General features: G+C 35.0%; 1 protein-coding gene across 6 annotated transcripts in view; it reads left to right on the forward strand.

The window, feature by feature from the left end:
- Nucleotides 1-15,712, forward strand: part of ADGRG6 (adhesion G protein-coupled receptor G6) — a 100,888-nt gene that overhangs the window by 38,833 nt on the left and 46,343 nt on the right. For 3 of the 6 annotated variants that reach the window (XM_034418928.3, XM_034418926.3, XM_034418927.3), the window contains exons 4-6: nt 1,073-1,693; nt 5,861-5,929; nt 11,075-11,155. In XM_034418928.3, the coding sequence (XP_034274819.1) occupies nt 1,073-1,693; nt 5,861-5,929; nt 11,075-11,155 (771 nt within the window). Of the gene's footprint in view, nt 1-1,072; nt 1,694-5,860; nt 5,930-11,074; nt 11,156-12,518; nt 15,489-15,712 lie in introns of all 6 variants that reach the window. The other 3 variants (XM_034418929.3, XM_087882833.1, XM_087882834.1) reach the window with 2 other exon arrangements.

Here is a 15,712-nt window from a genome sequence, read left to right on the forward strand (position 1 = left end):
TTTCTCTTCTGGGGATCAGTATTCACTTCTTTTGGTTTGCTTGTTTTGACAAACAAACAGACTTCCAAAAAGTGTTAACAGGCAAGAAATAGTTTCTTGTTACTAACAAAGACTCAGAACAAGTTGACTTACATGGTACCTAAATCAGAATGTCTTTCCCTTTTATCAGTAAAAATGTAGCAACAAGACACAATTAAGAGCCATGGTGGTGCAGTGATTAGAATGCAGTACTGCAGATTACTTCTGCTAACTGCCGGCTGCCAGCACTCTGGCAGTTCAATTCTCACCAGCTCAAGGTTGACTCAGTCTTCCATCCTTCTGAGGTCGGTAAAATGAGGACCCAGATTGTTGGGGGCAATATGCTATTTGATATACTGTCTTTGGTGTAAGCCGCCCAGAGTCCTCGGAGAGTGGGCAGCATAGAAATATGACAAACAAACAAATAAATAACTGACTTCAGAATAAGGTTTGGCAAGATAGATAGAAATGAATATGATGTTTAAGGGTTAAACATTGATCAGCATTATGGCAACTATGTTATGGATGCTTACAGCAAAATAAAGTTCAATTAAAATACTCAGATTCATTCCTCAGTATAGATGCAGAGGATATGGCAGCCAGATGTGACTGCTGGTATATTTAGTAAGCTGTTTTGCGATGAAATGTGAATAGATTTATTCAACTGAAATTCAAAAGTTTGTAAACAAAGAGCTTTTATTTGTGAAATAACATGGCAGGGCACACTCTGAAAAAGATGTCTGGTATTAATTTCTTCAGTTTAATGTAGTCGTATAAAATAACCCATTGGGAGCAATGCATAAAGAAATGAAAGGGCTGTTTTAGGTTACTGGTTTACTGCTTTGTCTGGTACAACAGGTAAATTACACAAAACATTTTTTGCAAGTAACTTACTCACATTTTGTGGGAATCAAATGGTCATATTATAAGTTAATTGACTACAAGAATATCCCCACATATATTTCTGATTGATGAGTTTAATTATACATTGATTAAAAGTATTATATTACTTGATGGTAGTTGATTCTGAAAATGTTTTCTATCTATATTCTAGTTGCTGTATCTTTGAAGAATCAAAAGGTGGCCATTCCGCAATTTCTAGATTCTGATTCTGTGTCTCTGGCAAATTCTATCCAAGTCCCAGAACTTAATCAGTTCACCCTGTGCTTTGAAGCAAGAGCGAACAACAGTAATAATGATGAATGGAAGGCTTTCTCCTACGGTGATTCCTCTGTGGAATTCTTCAGCTTTGGCAAAACAAAACAGGGGCACTTCATTTTTATCTCAGACTCACAGTGTTTTTTAAATGTTGCACTTGACATTGGTCCAGATGACAACATTTTCACAGAAACATTTGAAGAGCTTTGCATTGTATGGGATAGCTCATCAGGCATCGTAGGGATAAATATCAAAGAGACGTATAAAACAGTCCATTGTTTAGATACTTACGGAAAAGTGATTCCTGGTAATGGAAAATTGGTTCTGAGTTCTGACAGAGAAGACATAAGCCCTCTACCTGGAGATATGTACAACTTCCGGCTTTGGAATTTTACAATGAATTCCCAATCACTTTTCAACCTCACCTGTGATGAGAAAGGTAACATTATTGACTGGGAAAATGATTTCTGGAGTATTCCAACAACATTTCTAAAAGCGGAGAACAACTTGAGTTGTGGTGAGTTTCTTTTTTAAATTTAGGCTTTTCTCTTCGGCATAGCTGTTAAGATGATTTAAGTCAGAAAGAAACTTTGTTTATAGTGAAAATGAATTAAGATCCCCATACTCCATTTTCTCAAACTTGTTTGTTTATAAGATTCATGTGCCACAATAAATGTATTATTCTGTAGGTAACTTTTGTGAATTCAGAATCTCAATAATGCATTTATTTATTCAATTTATATCCCATTGTTTTGTTCAGGAGCTTAAGGTGTTACATAACATATTCCTTTCTCTTATTTTTCCCCACAATAACAACGTGATCAAGTAGCTGGGCTGAGAAACAGTGACTATCTGAAAGTCACTCAGTGAGTTTCCATGGCTGATCCTTAAAATCAGGATCTCTCCTGACCAGTTCAGCCCCTTAACCACTGCAGCAAAAACTGAGATTTTTCAAAGAGATTTTATAATGAGCTGAATGCACAATGTTATAATTTTAACAATTATCAAATTGTTACATTTTATTCTTTACTGAAAAGTATTACACTGGCTAAAATCAGTAACAAAAATGATAGCATTAAGTGTTGTATTATGCTTCTCTATACATTCATGTTCTTAAACTAAATCTGTTCATTTATTTGCATGCTACCCATTCAAAAATAGAATATAGAATAGGATATAGAAACAAAATTTATAAACATGGTTTTGTTTTTCTAAGCAATCAGTGTCTTGCTAGCAGTCAAACTATACATCTTATGAAAAAGCCCACAGAAGAGAGAATAAAATCCCTTTCCCTAACTTATTTCATAAAGTACTGTGCATCTTTTAAACAGTTTTCTTCCAGTTTTGGTTAGATACTGGCATAGAGCTGTTTGGAGTGAAGTCCAGAATGCAAAAATGTGGTATTTTCAGATTGAAAATAAAGTTGTTCCACACCTATCTTAATTATACCTACTACCAGGGGTGAAATCCAGCAGGTTCTGGAGAACCGGTAGCGAAATTTTGAGCAGTTCAGAGAACCGGCAGCAGAAATTTTGAGTAGTTCAGAGAACTGGTAAATGCCATCTCTGGCTGGCCCCAGAGTGGAATGGGAATGGAGATTTTGTAGTATCTTTTCTCTGCCATGTCCACCAAGCCATACCACGCCCACCAAGTCATGCCCACAGAACCAGTAGTAAAAAAAATTGGATTTCACCACTACCTTCTACCAATTTGAATAAAAAGGCTAAGCCTTGCCCTTATATTTGAAGGATCCTAAAAACCTCTTCATGCAAAAAATGTTCTTCTATATTCATTTTAAGCTTGGAGTGTATTACATTGGAATCTTCAGAGGGCAGAGGGGCATTCACCATTAGAGGAATGCTTTTGAACATGGCATTTTGCAGAGGCATATCCAAAGAGGGCAAGATGGCAGGCACATCAGTGTGAGCACAGCCCTTTCCTTTTGAACATGCATGCGGCACACACAGAAAAGGGACAGAAGTTCAGTTCCCTGCCCACCTGCCATTTTGCCTCTAGCAACCCATGATTGCCACTGACAAATAGCAAAATAATAGTTAACAATTTTAAGGAAATAAATGACTCTGCGCTGTATAATTGTTTCTTGATCTATCTTGTACGGTTGTTGTGATTGTAAAATTGGAGGGATTCTGACAGTAGGGCAGTGTATACCTGCAGCAACTGAGGATCAAGATGAAGTTGATGATACTCTTATAGCGAGATGAACATTTTATTTTTTTCCTGAAATTCTCTTGTAAGGGAAACTAATTAGATCAAAACGTTCTTGATCCCATCTACTTAATTTCAATACACCCTTGATTTTTATTAAGGGTATATGCTGATCACATACCAATAGGTATGATTAGATTCAGACTGTGATTCAGTGATTTGAACAACACTCCAGTTAATCACACACTGCATTTCAAAAGTTGCGTAATTCAGGTATGACATGAATCAAAATCACAGTTCAAGAATGCTTAAGTTTGTGCCTCTCCTCTGATTGTCACGGGCAATCAAAAAAGATTGGAAGTTTTTTTTAAAAAAAAATCTGAAGAATCAGATAGATAGAATAGCCTCTGCTAAGAAGATGTAATTACAATCTTCTTCAAATTGAGCTTTGTTCCTGGACTCAGTGAATAGAAGTGACCTGTGATCCAATTTCAATCCAGTCTAGCTTAGTTTTTCAAGATTAGTCATGGTCAGCTAGACACTGCCACCCCGTCGAACTAAGGATATGAGTCACGTGCCAAATTTTAGACTTTTAGGTCCAGAGGAGTCACTTTTCAATCTAGAAGTTTTCAAAAGTGGGGGTGATCCTTCTTTTGCGGATGAAAAGAAATGGGCTTTGTAAAGTTCCTTCACACATGATTAGGTTAGAATAAAAAGGAATTTGCTTTCTTCTTCAGCTGTTTTAGTAAGTAATTTGTATCTTTATGTTGTAGAGATGCTCCTAAGCAGGAAAAAAATATTCAGAAGGGCAAGGAAATTGTAAGGAGTACATATAACTTTAAAGTTTTATTACTTTAGATGTCTACTTGGTAACAGAACTCACTCACAAAAGCTTTCAAGTATTTCATGCTTCATGGTTTATAGTAGGTGATAGAGTCTTTTGAGACTAACCATTTTATCTAAGGCATAACATTTTGTGGGCTGCAGTTAATTTCATCAGGCGCATAAGCTTGGTTTATGGAAGATTAAATACATTAGGATGAGGCAGAGGGTGAAGGGGAAGGCAGGAGAGATCAGGTTATGGAGATGGGGTTCTTTGGGAGGCACATTACATGTACTACTGACGTGACCCACCTCCTACAATATACTGGATAGGCAATATAGTGCACAAAAGGGAGCCTTTAGCCTTTATGGTATGATTTTGAAAACAATTTACTGCAATGTTCAGAAAGAAAGTGATAACATAGGTTTCTGCTATGCTATACTTCACAAACATCTGTATAACAGTGACATTACCTAGTTGGGCTAATGAAACATCTGCAAGAAAACAACCAAGTTCAGAGAGCACCCCTAATTTCAACCCTGAACTACAAATACTCTCCTTTATAAGAATGTTTTTCATTTATAAAATGAGGATTTTGCTTTTTGACCCAGAACTTTGATGCATATCATCACAACCATTCTGGTTTACATGAAGGGGAAAAACAATGAATTACAATTTCATTTATACATACAGATAGCATCAGGAAGTAAGTATGGTTTCTTTAAAGTTGAAAATCCTCAATTTCTAATTATATCCTCAGAAAGGGAGCCATTATTCTGAGGTACATCCAAGCCCATCTCCATAAATTGTGCCATCTGTGGTGAAAGACAAGATGTTCTCTCTGCTGCCACAACTAATTTCATGCACAGAAATGAACAAGTCTTAACAGCTGAATCTTATTTAACATTGGCATTGGAATAGTGTTCTGTCACAATTGGCTTATAGAACATAGGCTAAGTGTCTAATTTCATGAAGAGCTTCTATCCTTTTGTCTTTTTGTGAAAAACGAACTATTAGTGTATTTGTCTTCCTTGAATGAGGCAACATGCCATTTCATTTGCCTGAGTCATAACTAGGGAGATAAGGTACAAACATTTGTGTTTAAACTTGTGTATCAGATTTTAAAAGGTAAAGGTAAAGGTTCCCCTCGCACATATGTTCCTGACTTTAGAGGGAAGCGCTCAAAGCTGAAGAGCCAGGGCTGTCTGAAAATGTCTCCGTGGTCATGTGGCCAGCATGACTAAATGCCAAAGGCGCACGGAATGCTGTTACCTTCCCACCAGAGGTGGTCCCTATTTTTCTACTTGCATTTTTTACATGCTTTTGAACTGCTAGGTTGGCAGAAGCTGGGACAAGCAACGGGAGCTCACCCCCTTACGCGGCACTAGGGATTCAAACCGCTGAACTGCTGACCTTTCGATCAACAAGCTCAGTGTCTTAGCCACTGAGCCACCACGTCCCTTGTATCAGATTTTATGGAACCCTAAAAAAGCTTCAAGGTTTTGCCTCAACCTTTACTGAGTTACCAAAAGACCCTATAGTATCTACTATTATATTCAGCACATTTGTTTTATTTAGTGATCTGTTAACGCTTTTTCTCTTTACTTTGTATTTACTAAAGCAGTTTCTTTAGCTATCTCACTGAATTTCTCATTAAAAGGCAAGTCCTGTTTACAGTCTCTCCTTTTTTTAAAGGCTCATATCTCGTCCCCTTGCCAACAGTTGAACCAACTGGCTGTGCCACCACAGGAAGCCTTTGCCGAGGTAAGAAACCAACACTTGTCTGCCGAGTCAGAATTTATTCCTACCTTTTCTTTATAGGCTTTAAGATTTAAATGGAAAGTATAAAGAGGAGGAATATGATAGCTGAGACAGAAGTGGACAAACCAGATGTGTAAGGAAAAGAAAAATAAATCTATGTTTTCTATTATTTATTTTAAATTTTGTAGATATTCAACACTTCCAGTATAAAAGGCTCTAGCCTATTTTTTTCCCCTTCATTCAGTTTGTTGCTATAGTATATTTCAGAAGTGTCCTTTTTATTTTGACACAACAAGAGTATGAGTAAACTAATGAATTGCAGCATTCTCCTTAAGAGTTATGCAGTTTTAGTTTAGTTATGCTAGGTAGTTATTGTGACTTGTGGTAATTTATCTTGATTCATGTTTTATTCTATATAGTATAGAAATTATACATAGACTTTCTGTGGGAGGATTTTATTTTATTTTTTGAGAAGAAAGAAGAAAACACATGTTGCTTCCTCTATAGGCCAAGCAGTTAGGAAAGCTTTTATTTTGGTCTTTTTTTTTTTTTTTTTTTTGCTTTCTTATATTATGCTGCTCATAAAAATCAAACTTAGACATTACAAATATAAGAAAGTCTCACATCTTTTTTTCCTTTTTTCTACTTCTTTCTTTCTATACTTTTAGTTTTGTTCTTTATTTCTCCTTTTCTCTCTTTTTCTTTATGAATTTTCTTAATACTTTGGGTTATATTAGTTCTTAATATTAAAAAAGAAATAGGTTGTCATGACTGTTAGTTGAACATCTGTGGGGCAGATAGTTCCAGATTTGAATTACAAATGAGAGTTTGCCCATTTATCTTTACCATTGATTCCACAACACTGCTTATCTCCTTTAATATTTTTCAGTGAAAGGATAATATAGCATGAGGATTTCATTAATTTTCTGATTCATAATGACATGATTTGTGAGACAAGCCACATAGCTGAAACACCATGTTCATACTTGTTGAATGCCTTAGTACAGTAGGCATTCAGAAAAAGTTATTAGAGTTAATAATTTAATGTGTGTGTGTGAGAGAGAGAGGGAGATTAACTAATGTATTAAATCATTTCAGTTTGAGTATGGTTTCAGTTATATTATCTGTGAAATAACCAGTGAAAATTTTTATTCTGAATATTTGGAAAGTTGGATCCTCTGGTACAGGCATACATATATTTCTTTCACATTTCTGTTTTTGACTTAATCATGAAGGCTTTACTACACTGCAAATTAAGTGAAGAAAATGCTGACAAGTGCTGCTATGTGTAGTTGTGTCAGATATGGAATATAGTCAGGTAGTAGTTGCAAGACTGAAGGTCAGTTTTTATTAATTGAGTAGCTATATCCTGCTACACTTGTGCGGTGTTGTACGGTCCTGTCTTTGTGTGATGGGAATCCACAATCTTTTGAAGATTAACAACTTTCTGTTATCCTAATCTAGCACTGAAAAAAATCTAACGGTGAGACTTAGCAAGTAGAAAGCAATTGTGAACGTGAAATTGTGAAAGAAATGGGGTGGATGAAGTACACTCAACAATTTTGCAATTCATGAAGCAACAGAATAACAGAGTTGGAAGTGACTTTGGAAGTCTTCTAGTTCAACCCATTGCTCAAGCAAGAAACCATATCATACCATACCATTTCAGACAAGTGGTTCTCTAATCTCTTTTAAAAACCTCCAGTAATGGAGCACCCCCAACTTCTGAAAGCAAGCCATTCCACTAATTAACTGTTCTAACTGTCAGGACATTACTCCTTAGTTCTAGGTTGATTCTCTCCTTGATTAGCCTCTCCACTGCTTTTTGTTCTGCCTTCAGGTGCTTTGGAGAATAGGTTGACACACACACCTCTCTACTTTATAGCAATCACTAGATATTTGAACACTGCTATCATGTCACCTCTAGTCCTTCTTTTCCTTAAGCTAGACATAACCCAATCCCTGCCACCATGCTTCATATGTTTTTAGCATCCAGTCCTCTATTCATCTTTGTTGTGCTTGTCTGCACTCTTTCTAGATTTTCATCTGAAGAATACATCAGGTATGTGTAAGAAGAGATTGGGTGAATTGATACAGTTTTTGTCTGAACAACTGCTGGAATAGCAGGAACGGTTGCAAAACTATGAATTATGTCAGCATTTATCAGGCTGAAATCCAAAAGATGTATTTGTTGAATGTTAGGGTTGGATTTGGACCTACTTGTTTCAGCAGGACTAATATATTTTAGCAGAAATGGTTCAGAATTCTAGGAGTCGATCAGTATAGATTTGAAAATTATGGTTTCCAAATTCCGAATAGAATAGAATAGAATAGAATAGAATAGAATAGAATAGAATAGAATAGAATAGAATAGAATAGAATAGAATAGAATTCTTTATTGGCCAAGTGTGATTGGACACACAAGGAATTTGTCTTTGGTACATATGCTCTCAGTGCACATAAAAAGAGAGGATACATTAGTCAAGAATCATAGGTACAACACTTAATGATAGTCATATAGTACAAATAAGCAATCAAATCATACTAGGAAACAATATCAATATACATCATAAGAATACAAGCAACAAAGTTACAGTCATGCAGTCATAAGTGGGAGGAGATGGGTGATAGGAATGATGAGAAGACTCATAAATTCATAAATAAATTCTAACTACAGTTTTGGCGTTTGAATTTCCAAGTTGTTGAGTTTGTGAAATGTTAATGTCAATTGGAATCTGCTTAATAGTTTCATCTGAAATTGAAATTTGATGGTTTCTTATTATAAGTTTTTTTCAAATTCAGTTCAATCTATAAATATTCTCTCTTATTCTGCAGTTCTTTTAATACTATGCTACATAGTTAATACTATGCTACATAGTTGAAGATATTGCAACATCAATAATTCTGATCATTCTGCAAAGTCTCAAAATTTGTCTCATTAATAATCAAAAATATTAGTGTATGTACCGTAATTAGTCATCTCTACCTTTTCAAGTATTTCAACACAAGTATTTAAAGTCTACATATTTTGTGCTTTCTTCTCCCTTTTTCCTAGAAGAAAAAAATACTATTATAGACTTACAGGTAGACATTAGTCTAACGAAGCTGAAATAATTAAAGAGATTAGCTGCCATCTTCATTCCATAAGCTGTTAACTGAGTCACTCTGTAGATTTATTTAAATTAAAAATGTATCTGCTGGCAGGTGAAATAGGCTTTTTAAAAACAGATTTTACTCTGAATGGGTTTGAAGGAGTGCAAGTGAGAACACAGCTCAGTGTCCATTACTTCCTTTGAGGAGTTATTTTAATGTCTTCAAATATGCCCTAAAGAAATCATCCCAGCCAAATTTTCTGCAGTTTGGTTAATAGATGTCATTCAGGATAGAATATAGTCCTATCTACAATCATAACCCTAGGTGAAAAGCAAGTGTGCAACAACTGATTTGAAATTCCCATCATTTTCTCTAAAAGTTGAAGTTTTGTTCTCTTTAAATAAGGTCTGTTTCATTCTGAGCTTGCAGGAAAAAATGCCTTCATTTCATGCAGTTCTCTAGTTCACACTATGAATAGGAATAGTTATGAAACAAATATTGCAGCAGTTATGTTTCTGATTGAGCTGCTTTTTAATGCATTTTTTCTTGAAAATATAGTCATACTAACTTAATTTTTTAAAAAATAGAATGTCTCCATCCGTTGGTGTTCTTAAAAGATGAGCATGCATCTGGTTTTGAATATTTCCATCAAACAAAATTTCCATCATGAGTGCTACTCCCTGATTGCCAATACAAAAGACTTCTGAAATTGAGGCAACTTGAAAATGTAATCTTGTTGTCATGCAGTATTACTGTATTTTTCGGAGTATAAGACGCACCTTTCCCGCCCCCTAAAAGGGGGTGAAAATTTAGGTGCATCTTATACACCAAATGTAGCTCCGCCCACGCACAGGCCCCCACCCTTTGGCCTCTGCCTCCCAGCAGTTACCTCCTTGCAGCAAACAGCAAGAAGAAAAGCTCCTTTCAGCTTCAGCAGAGCCTAATTAGCACAAGTTGATTGGATTGGCCTCCCGATTCTCAGCTGTTTTGCTCTCAGCTGTTTTGCGCTGGCCTCTGCTGATTGCTGCAAGGAGGTAAATTGCTGGAGCAGATTTTTTTTTTCCTTGTGCTAATCAAGCTATGCTGAAAACAAAAATGAAAGTACAGCAGACTGTTTGCTGCAACGAGGCAAAATTGCTGGGAGGCAGAGGCAGATTTCTTTTTCTTGTTTTCCTCATCAAAAAAGGTAGGTGTGTCTTATAGTCCGGTGCATCTTATACTCCGAAAAATACGGTAATCAGAAGCTGACACGCAGATAGATGCAAGGCAAATTTTATACTATTTATAAAGGCTCCTTTTTGTCATTAAGAGAATATTATTTTGAATTTTTATGCTCACAGGTGGACTGTGCTGTACTTCATTTCAAACAAATAGTATTGCTAAGGGGTTGATATTAAATTTACAAGTCAATGGCTCACTTGCAAACAATATGTTTAGGATTGAAATATCTATTGTATTAACTAATGAAAGATGTTGTTTGTGTAGTATATTGTAACAAAACTCTGAGGATAAATTCATGTTACTTTCATTTTTTAAAAAAAGAATGCAAGCATAGGTTTTAGCAAAATTTCCCATAAAATTACAATCCATATTCGTTCAATTCATCTCCATTATAGCTAACATCATTATTTGTCAACATCTGCATTAGAATCTTTGTTGCAGCCATTGCAAAGAAGCAGTTTGTTCTGTAACACATTTGTCTACATTGGTCAGTAGGAAATAGCGTACAGTAATTTATGTCATTCATCAGTTCCTGAATTGATTTTTAAAAAGTGAGAAATTTTAAGCATGAATTCACCCATACACTATTGTTAAATTGTTTGTGGGGCATTGTTTTGTCAAATGTTGCAGGTGAACAATGAGACTTGTTTAAAAATATATATCAGAAATTTGAAATGAGTCTAATGAGTGTATATGTGTGATTTATGTTGTACGTGGATCCAGTCATTTAAAAGTCATTTCGTCTGTTTGTTTTTTCACGTATTCCTATTTTGCCTGACCTTATTAACATTCATATTCCATGTAAGTTCAATTCTTTTTCATCTTTGTTACCAGCTACTGTAAGTTCAACCACTCCATCACCCACTGTTACCACTAACATGCCTGATACTAACAGAACCGATAAAATAATGGATGGTAAGAAATTTAATGTTATATTTTCTTTGATTATGTTACATAATTTTATCTTTTGAGCATACTTGCATTATACATGAGTGTCAGATTTTGTTTCAGCAAACACTGCTTAAAGAGGTTTGTGTCAAATAACAATTTTGTTATTTTCAGCAAAATTTCCTATGCGGAAGGAAGATTTTCTAAAAGATTTCTTGTTGCTGTTTCATTAATTCTGTTTATTAATCTTCAAATGCTAAAGGTTTTACAAAAGCAATCTTAGTATAGTTCTCTGTAGGAGTGGTTATCCAGAGCACCCCTGGGGCTATATAAAATTATTCACATATTCCTGTTAGGGTTATTAATTCAAATAACATCATTAAGAAAAATCCAAATCCATTTGAAAGTGATTGTTACCTTTCTCCTAAAGATAACCATGAAAATTGACACGTCTTTTAGGATAGCAATAGCAATAGCACTTACTTATATGCTTCTTCATAGTGCTTTACAGCCCTCTCTGTAGGGCTGTAAAGTGGTTTACAGCGTCAGCACATTGCCCCCAACAATCTGGATCCTCATTTTACCCACCTTGGAAGGATGGAAGGCTGAGTCAACCTTGAGCCTGGTGAAATTTGAGCTGCCAAATTGCAGGCAACTGGCAGTCAGCAGAAGTAGCCTGCAGTATTGCACTCTAACCACTGCGCCACCATGGCTCATTTCAGGATCCAATATTCAAGAGACCCTGATAACACAAGAGTATATTTTAAGAAATATACAGGTTAGAGAAGAAAGAACCAATAGTGGTCTCTTAGCTTGTCTATACTTGTTTTAAAACATTGTCAGATTCTGGAGTTGAATATTTTCAATTTCAACGCCAATGAAATAAATGAAATAATGCAGAATTATAAAGAAAGCAACAAACAGTTATATAGGTACAAGGGTTAGACAACCAAAAGAGCCAGTGTAGAGCATAACTTGGGATGCGTATGGAGTAAGAATAAAAATATTTCACAGATGCTAGGTAATCTAATAGAATATGTGACCAGGAGCTCATTCAAAGAGAATTCTGTGTCTTCTTGCACAATCAGTAATTATGAAGAGAATAAAAGTTTGATCAGACAAAGGACAGGACTAAAGTACATATTTCTGTCTCCTGTATACATTTTGCAAAATTTAAGTCAGTGGAAGCAGTTTTGTATAATGAACAGTTTAAGAATAAATTGCCTAAATTTCTTGTTTAAATTTTCACATCAGAACTCAGTTTATATAGTGCAGTTCCTGCTGAAATAAGTGATTTCTTCAAACTCAATCTTTGAGCTGTATTTGATGTCAAAGTAATTTCCTTAAGTAACGTTTTTCATTTATTAATTGAATGACTTACTATATACAGTCCTGCAGGAAATGAAAAGTCCTGCTACAGTGGTCTTCAGAGTCAAGAGAAATTCAGCTGACTCTTCTCAACCTATTCAACATTGGCAAGAAGATTCTAAGATAAGAGGCATCAAAAACATAGGAATTATATCAACCCCAATAGTTTGGCCTGTAAAACAGAGGCCTTTACACACCAGTAAATTTACAAAAACAGAGAGAAAAAGTGCACCCAGTTACTTCATCACAATAACTCCTGAAGTGATACCATCTGCTTCGAGAGAAATGCAAATTAATAGCTTGGGCCCTTTCACAGAACAAGTAAACATAAATTATAATTCTTCCATTGAGGTGTCATACTTTAATAACTTATCGGGACATTCTGAGAGTGTGTTAAGTGAGAGTAGTATTTCACAGGAAACACCAACTCTCCCACTTGATCACATCAGGAATTTAGGATTCAATATTCAACAGGGTGGAAGTGTTGAGATAGAAGATTCTAGATCAAACTTACTGTTTCCTTCACTGGTGAACAAGAACACTTTTTTTGAACTTACAGAAGACCCTCAGTGGATGTTATCTCCTATTAGTTACACATTTTCTTCTGTGTATAAACACACTAACAATTTCTTGCAGTCTTTGAGTACATGGAAGGAAAATGCAACTTATGAGTATTTTATTTCCAGAATTCCAGAAGAAAATCTTTCCTCTCTTGTTCATCAATATTATCCTAAGGAATTAATTAAAGAAACAATGCTTGGCTTACTAAACAAATCACTTGAAAATGTCTACTTGCAGCCCACAAAGAGATTTCTACAAGAGGATTCTCTTAGGAATGGCTTTTACATTGTAGATGACTTACAGACTACAAAATTAAATCACAGAAGAGACTACAATTCAGTACATTTTAAAAAACAACTGTTTAAACACAGCACAAATCCTTCTGATTCATTACAAAACATGAAGGCCTGGTTTCCAGATGTTATGCCTAGAATCCATCCAACAGAAGTCTTCATGTCTGTGGTATATAGTAGGGAATTACATTTATCATCAGGGTTACCAAAAACAAGAGGCAGAAATTCTGAAATTCAGCTAACTGTTTCTGTTTCACCTTTATATCAAGAAACATACAATAGGGCTTTTTTAAAAAGTGACTTTTTTGCATTTAATCCTCTCACTGAGCAGTTAGTTAATTTAGAAGAACTGGAAGGTTCATCTCTAGAAGATGAATTTGAGCTTCCAGATAAGTTAATTTCTTACAATAATGATGTATCTTCTTTTTCATTTCTATTGGAAGATGTCAAGTCAAAGTCAAAAGTGATTTCTGGAGCAGGATATGTAGAAAATAATACATCTAGCAGTCCATATAATGACATTTCTTTTCTCACAATTAATGATGTAAGTCTTCCAACACAGTACATAAATACTTCCTTTTGGTCTATGGTTAATGATTCTCCAGAATCTACTGGAAGATGGTTGTCCTCATTTAATCAATCATATTCTTCCCTAACAGAGACAATGTCTTTTTTCATGTCTCCTACACAAATAGAAGATATCAGCATGCAAACGGTTCCTTATGATAGACTAGTAGGCGGTAATGTTTCAAAGTTATATATTTTTACTAATACATCACAAGAGAATTTTAGTTCAGTTTTTGCAGTGTACTCATCAAGAAATTCAGATGTTATTGAAAGAACAGCAACAAAATCAGACCCTCTTCTTAACAAAAATGGATCCATAAATGATATTTCAGCTGTTCATGTTCCTTTAACTTCCCAGATAACATCTTTGATTCAGCCTTCCTTGCATTTACAAATTAGTACTTATGATATATTACAAGGAAGGTTTACTGATGATTTAAAAATTACTGCCAATTTAGCCATGCAACAGACTATGGAGAAAATCCCAAATGATCAACTAATAACTTTTTTTCTATCTGCTGAAACATCAGCAACACCATTTTTTGAATCTTCCTGTATAGAAGATACTTGCAAAGTTTTATCACTAAGTCCAATACATTTTAAGGAACTGACACATAATATATATACAGACTTACAGATTAGTCAGTTTACAAGTGCCTCTGATTATATGAAAAATGCAGCACATTCACATATGAATAATGCTTTTTTTGAAAAACAACATGCACAAATATCTGATTTGTTTATAAGGACATTGCCTTTAGAAATACTGCCTACTAATAGTCATGGAACAATTGCACAATTTGGCAAACATTCAACAGCTTTAATGATTTCAGGCGCTTCAATTTCACAGAATCCTCTAAATAACCTTGATCAACATTTGCTTGATTCAGAATATTTGTGGAACGAAAAACCAGTTCAGGAAACAAGTACCATGAATAAAACAAAGCCTTCTGAAAATGAACATAATGATCCAAACAATTTAGAAAGCAAAGACACACCACTTCTTCAACTTGGTCATGCAGAGGAGTTTGGTGATATGGATCACAAAAATATTGATATGAAAATAAAAGTTACTGTTTCAAAACAAGAATCGGTTTGGAAAGTGCATCACGGTTCTAGCAAATCTATTGATGATCCCATTAAGAAAGGATTGTCATCTTTGAATCCAAGTAATGTTTGGCTGACTGATTTTTATGACCAGACAATTTCTTCATCTTTTGAAGACTTGAAATATGAAACAATAGTAAACTATTCTTCCCTTTTGGAACAAGCCACAATTTCAGTAGTTACTGATGTGATGGTTCAATCTTCCTTGTTGAATGAATCTATTCAGTATTTTGATGAAAATGTATCAAACAGTGGAATGATATTCCATAATCACAACTCAGAAGTTCAAAACACAGTGGATATATCAGTTCATGAAACTGCTCTGACCAATATAGCACCAGAAGCAAATCAAAGTATTGTGTTCAAAACAACGTTGACTCCCAGCAGCAAATACTTTTTGACTTATTTTTTATGTAATTCCTTCATGGACCGGGACTGCCCATGTGGACCTGAGGTCAAACACAGTAGGTCAAAACATGAAGCTAGATGTAGAATGAAAAATGTCTTATCTGCTAGATGTGTAAATAGAGTTTAGAATTACTGGTGCTAAATTAGACTTCATGCTTAGCAATAGAAACATTAAAGCAATAGAAATTTATTAGATATGCATTTATACCATATTAAAATGATCAATGATCAAAGTGTAGAACTTTAGCGTATGATTCTAATCACTACCATTCCGTTTACT

This window comes from Pantherophis guttatus, chromosome 1 (assembly GCF_059756535.1).
Source record: "Pantherophis guttatus breed Tessera chromosome 1, ASM5975653v1, whole genome shotgun sequence".
NCBI classification, from domain to species: Eukaryota; Metazoa; Chordata; class Lepidosauria; order Squamata; family Colubridae; genus Pantherophis; species Pantherophis guttatus.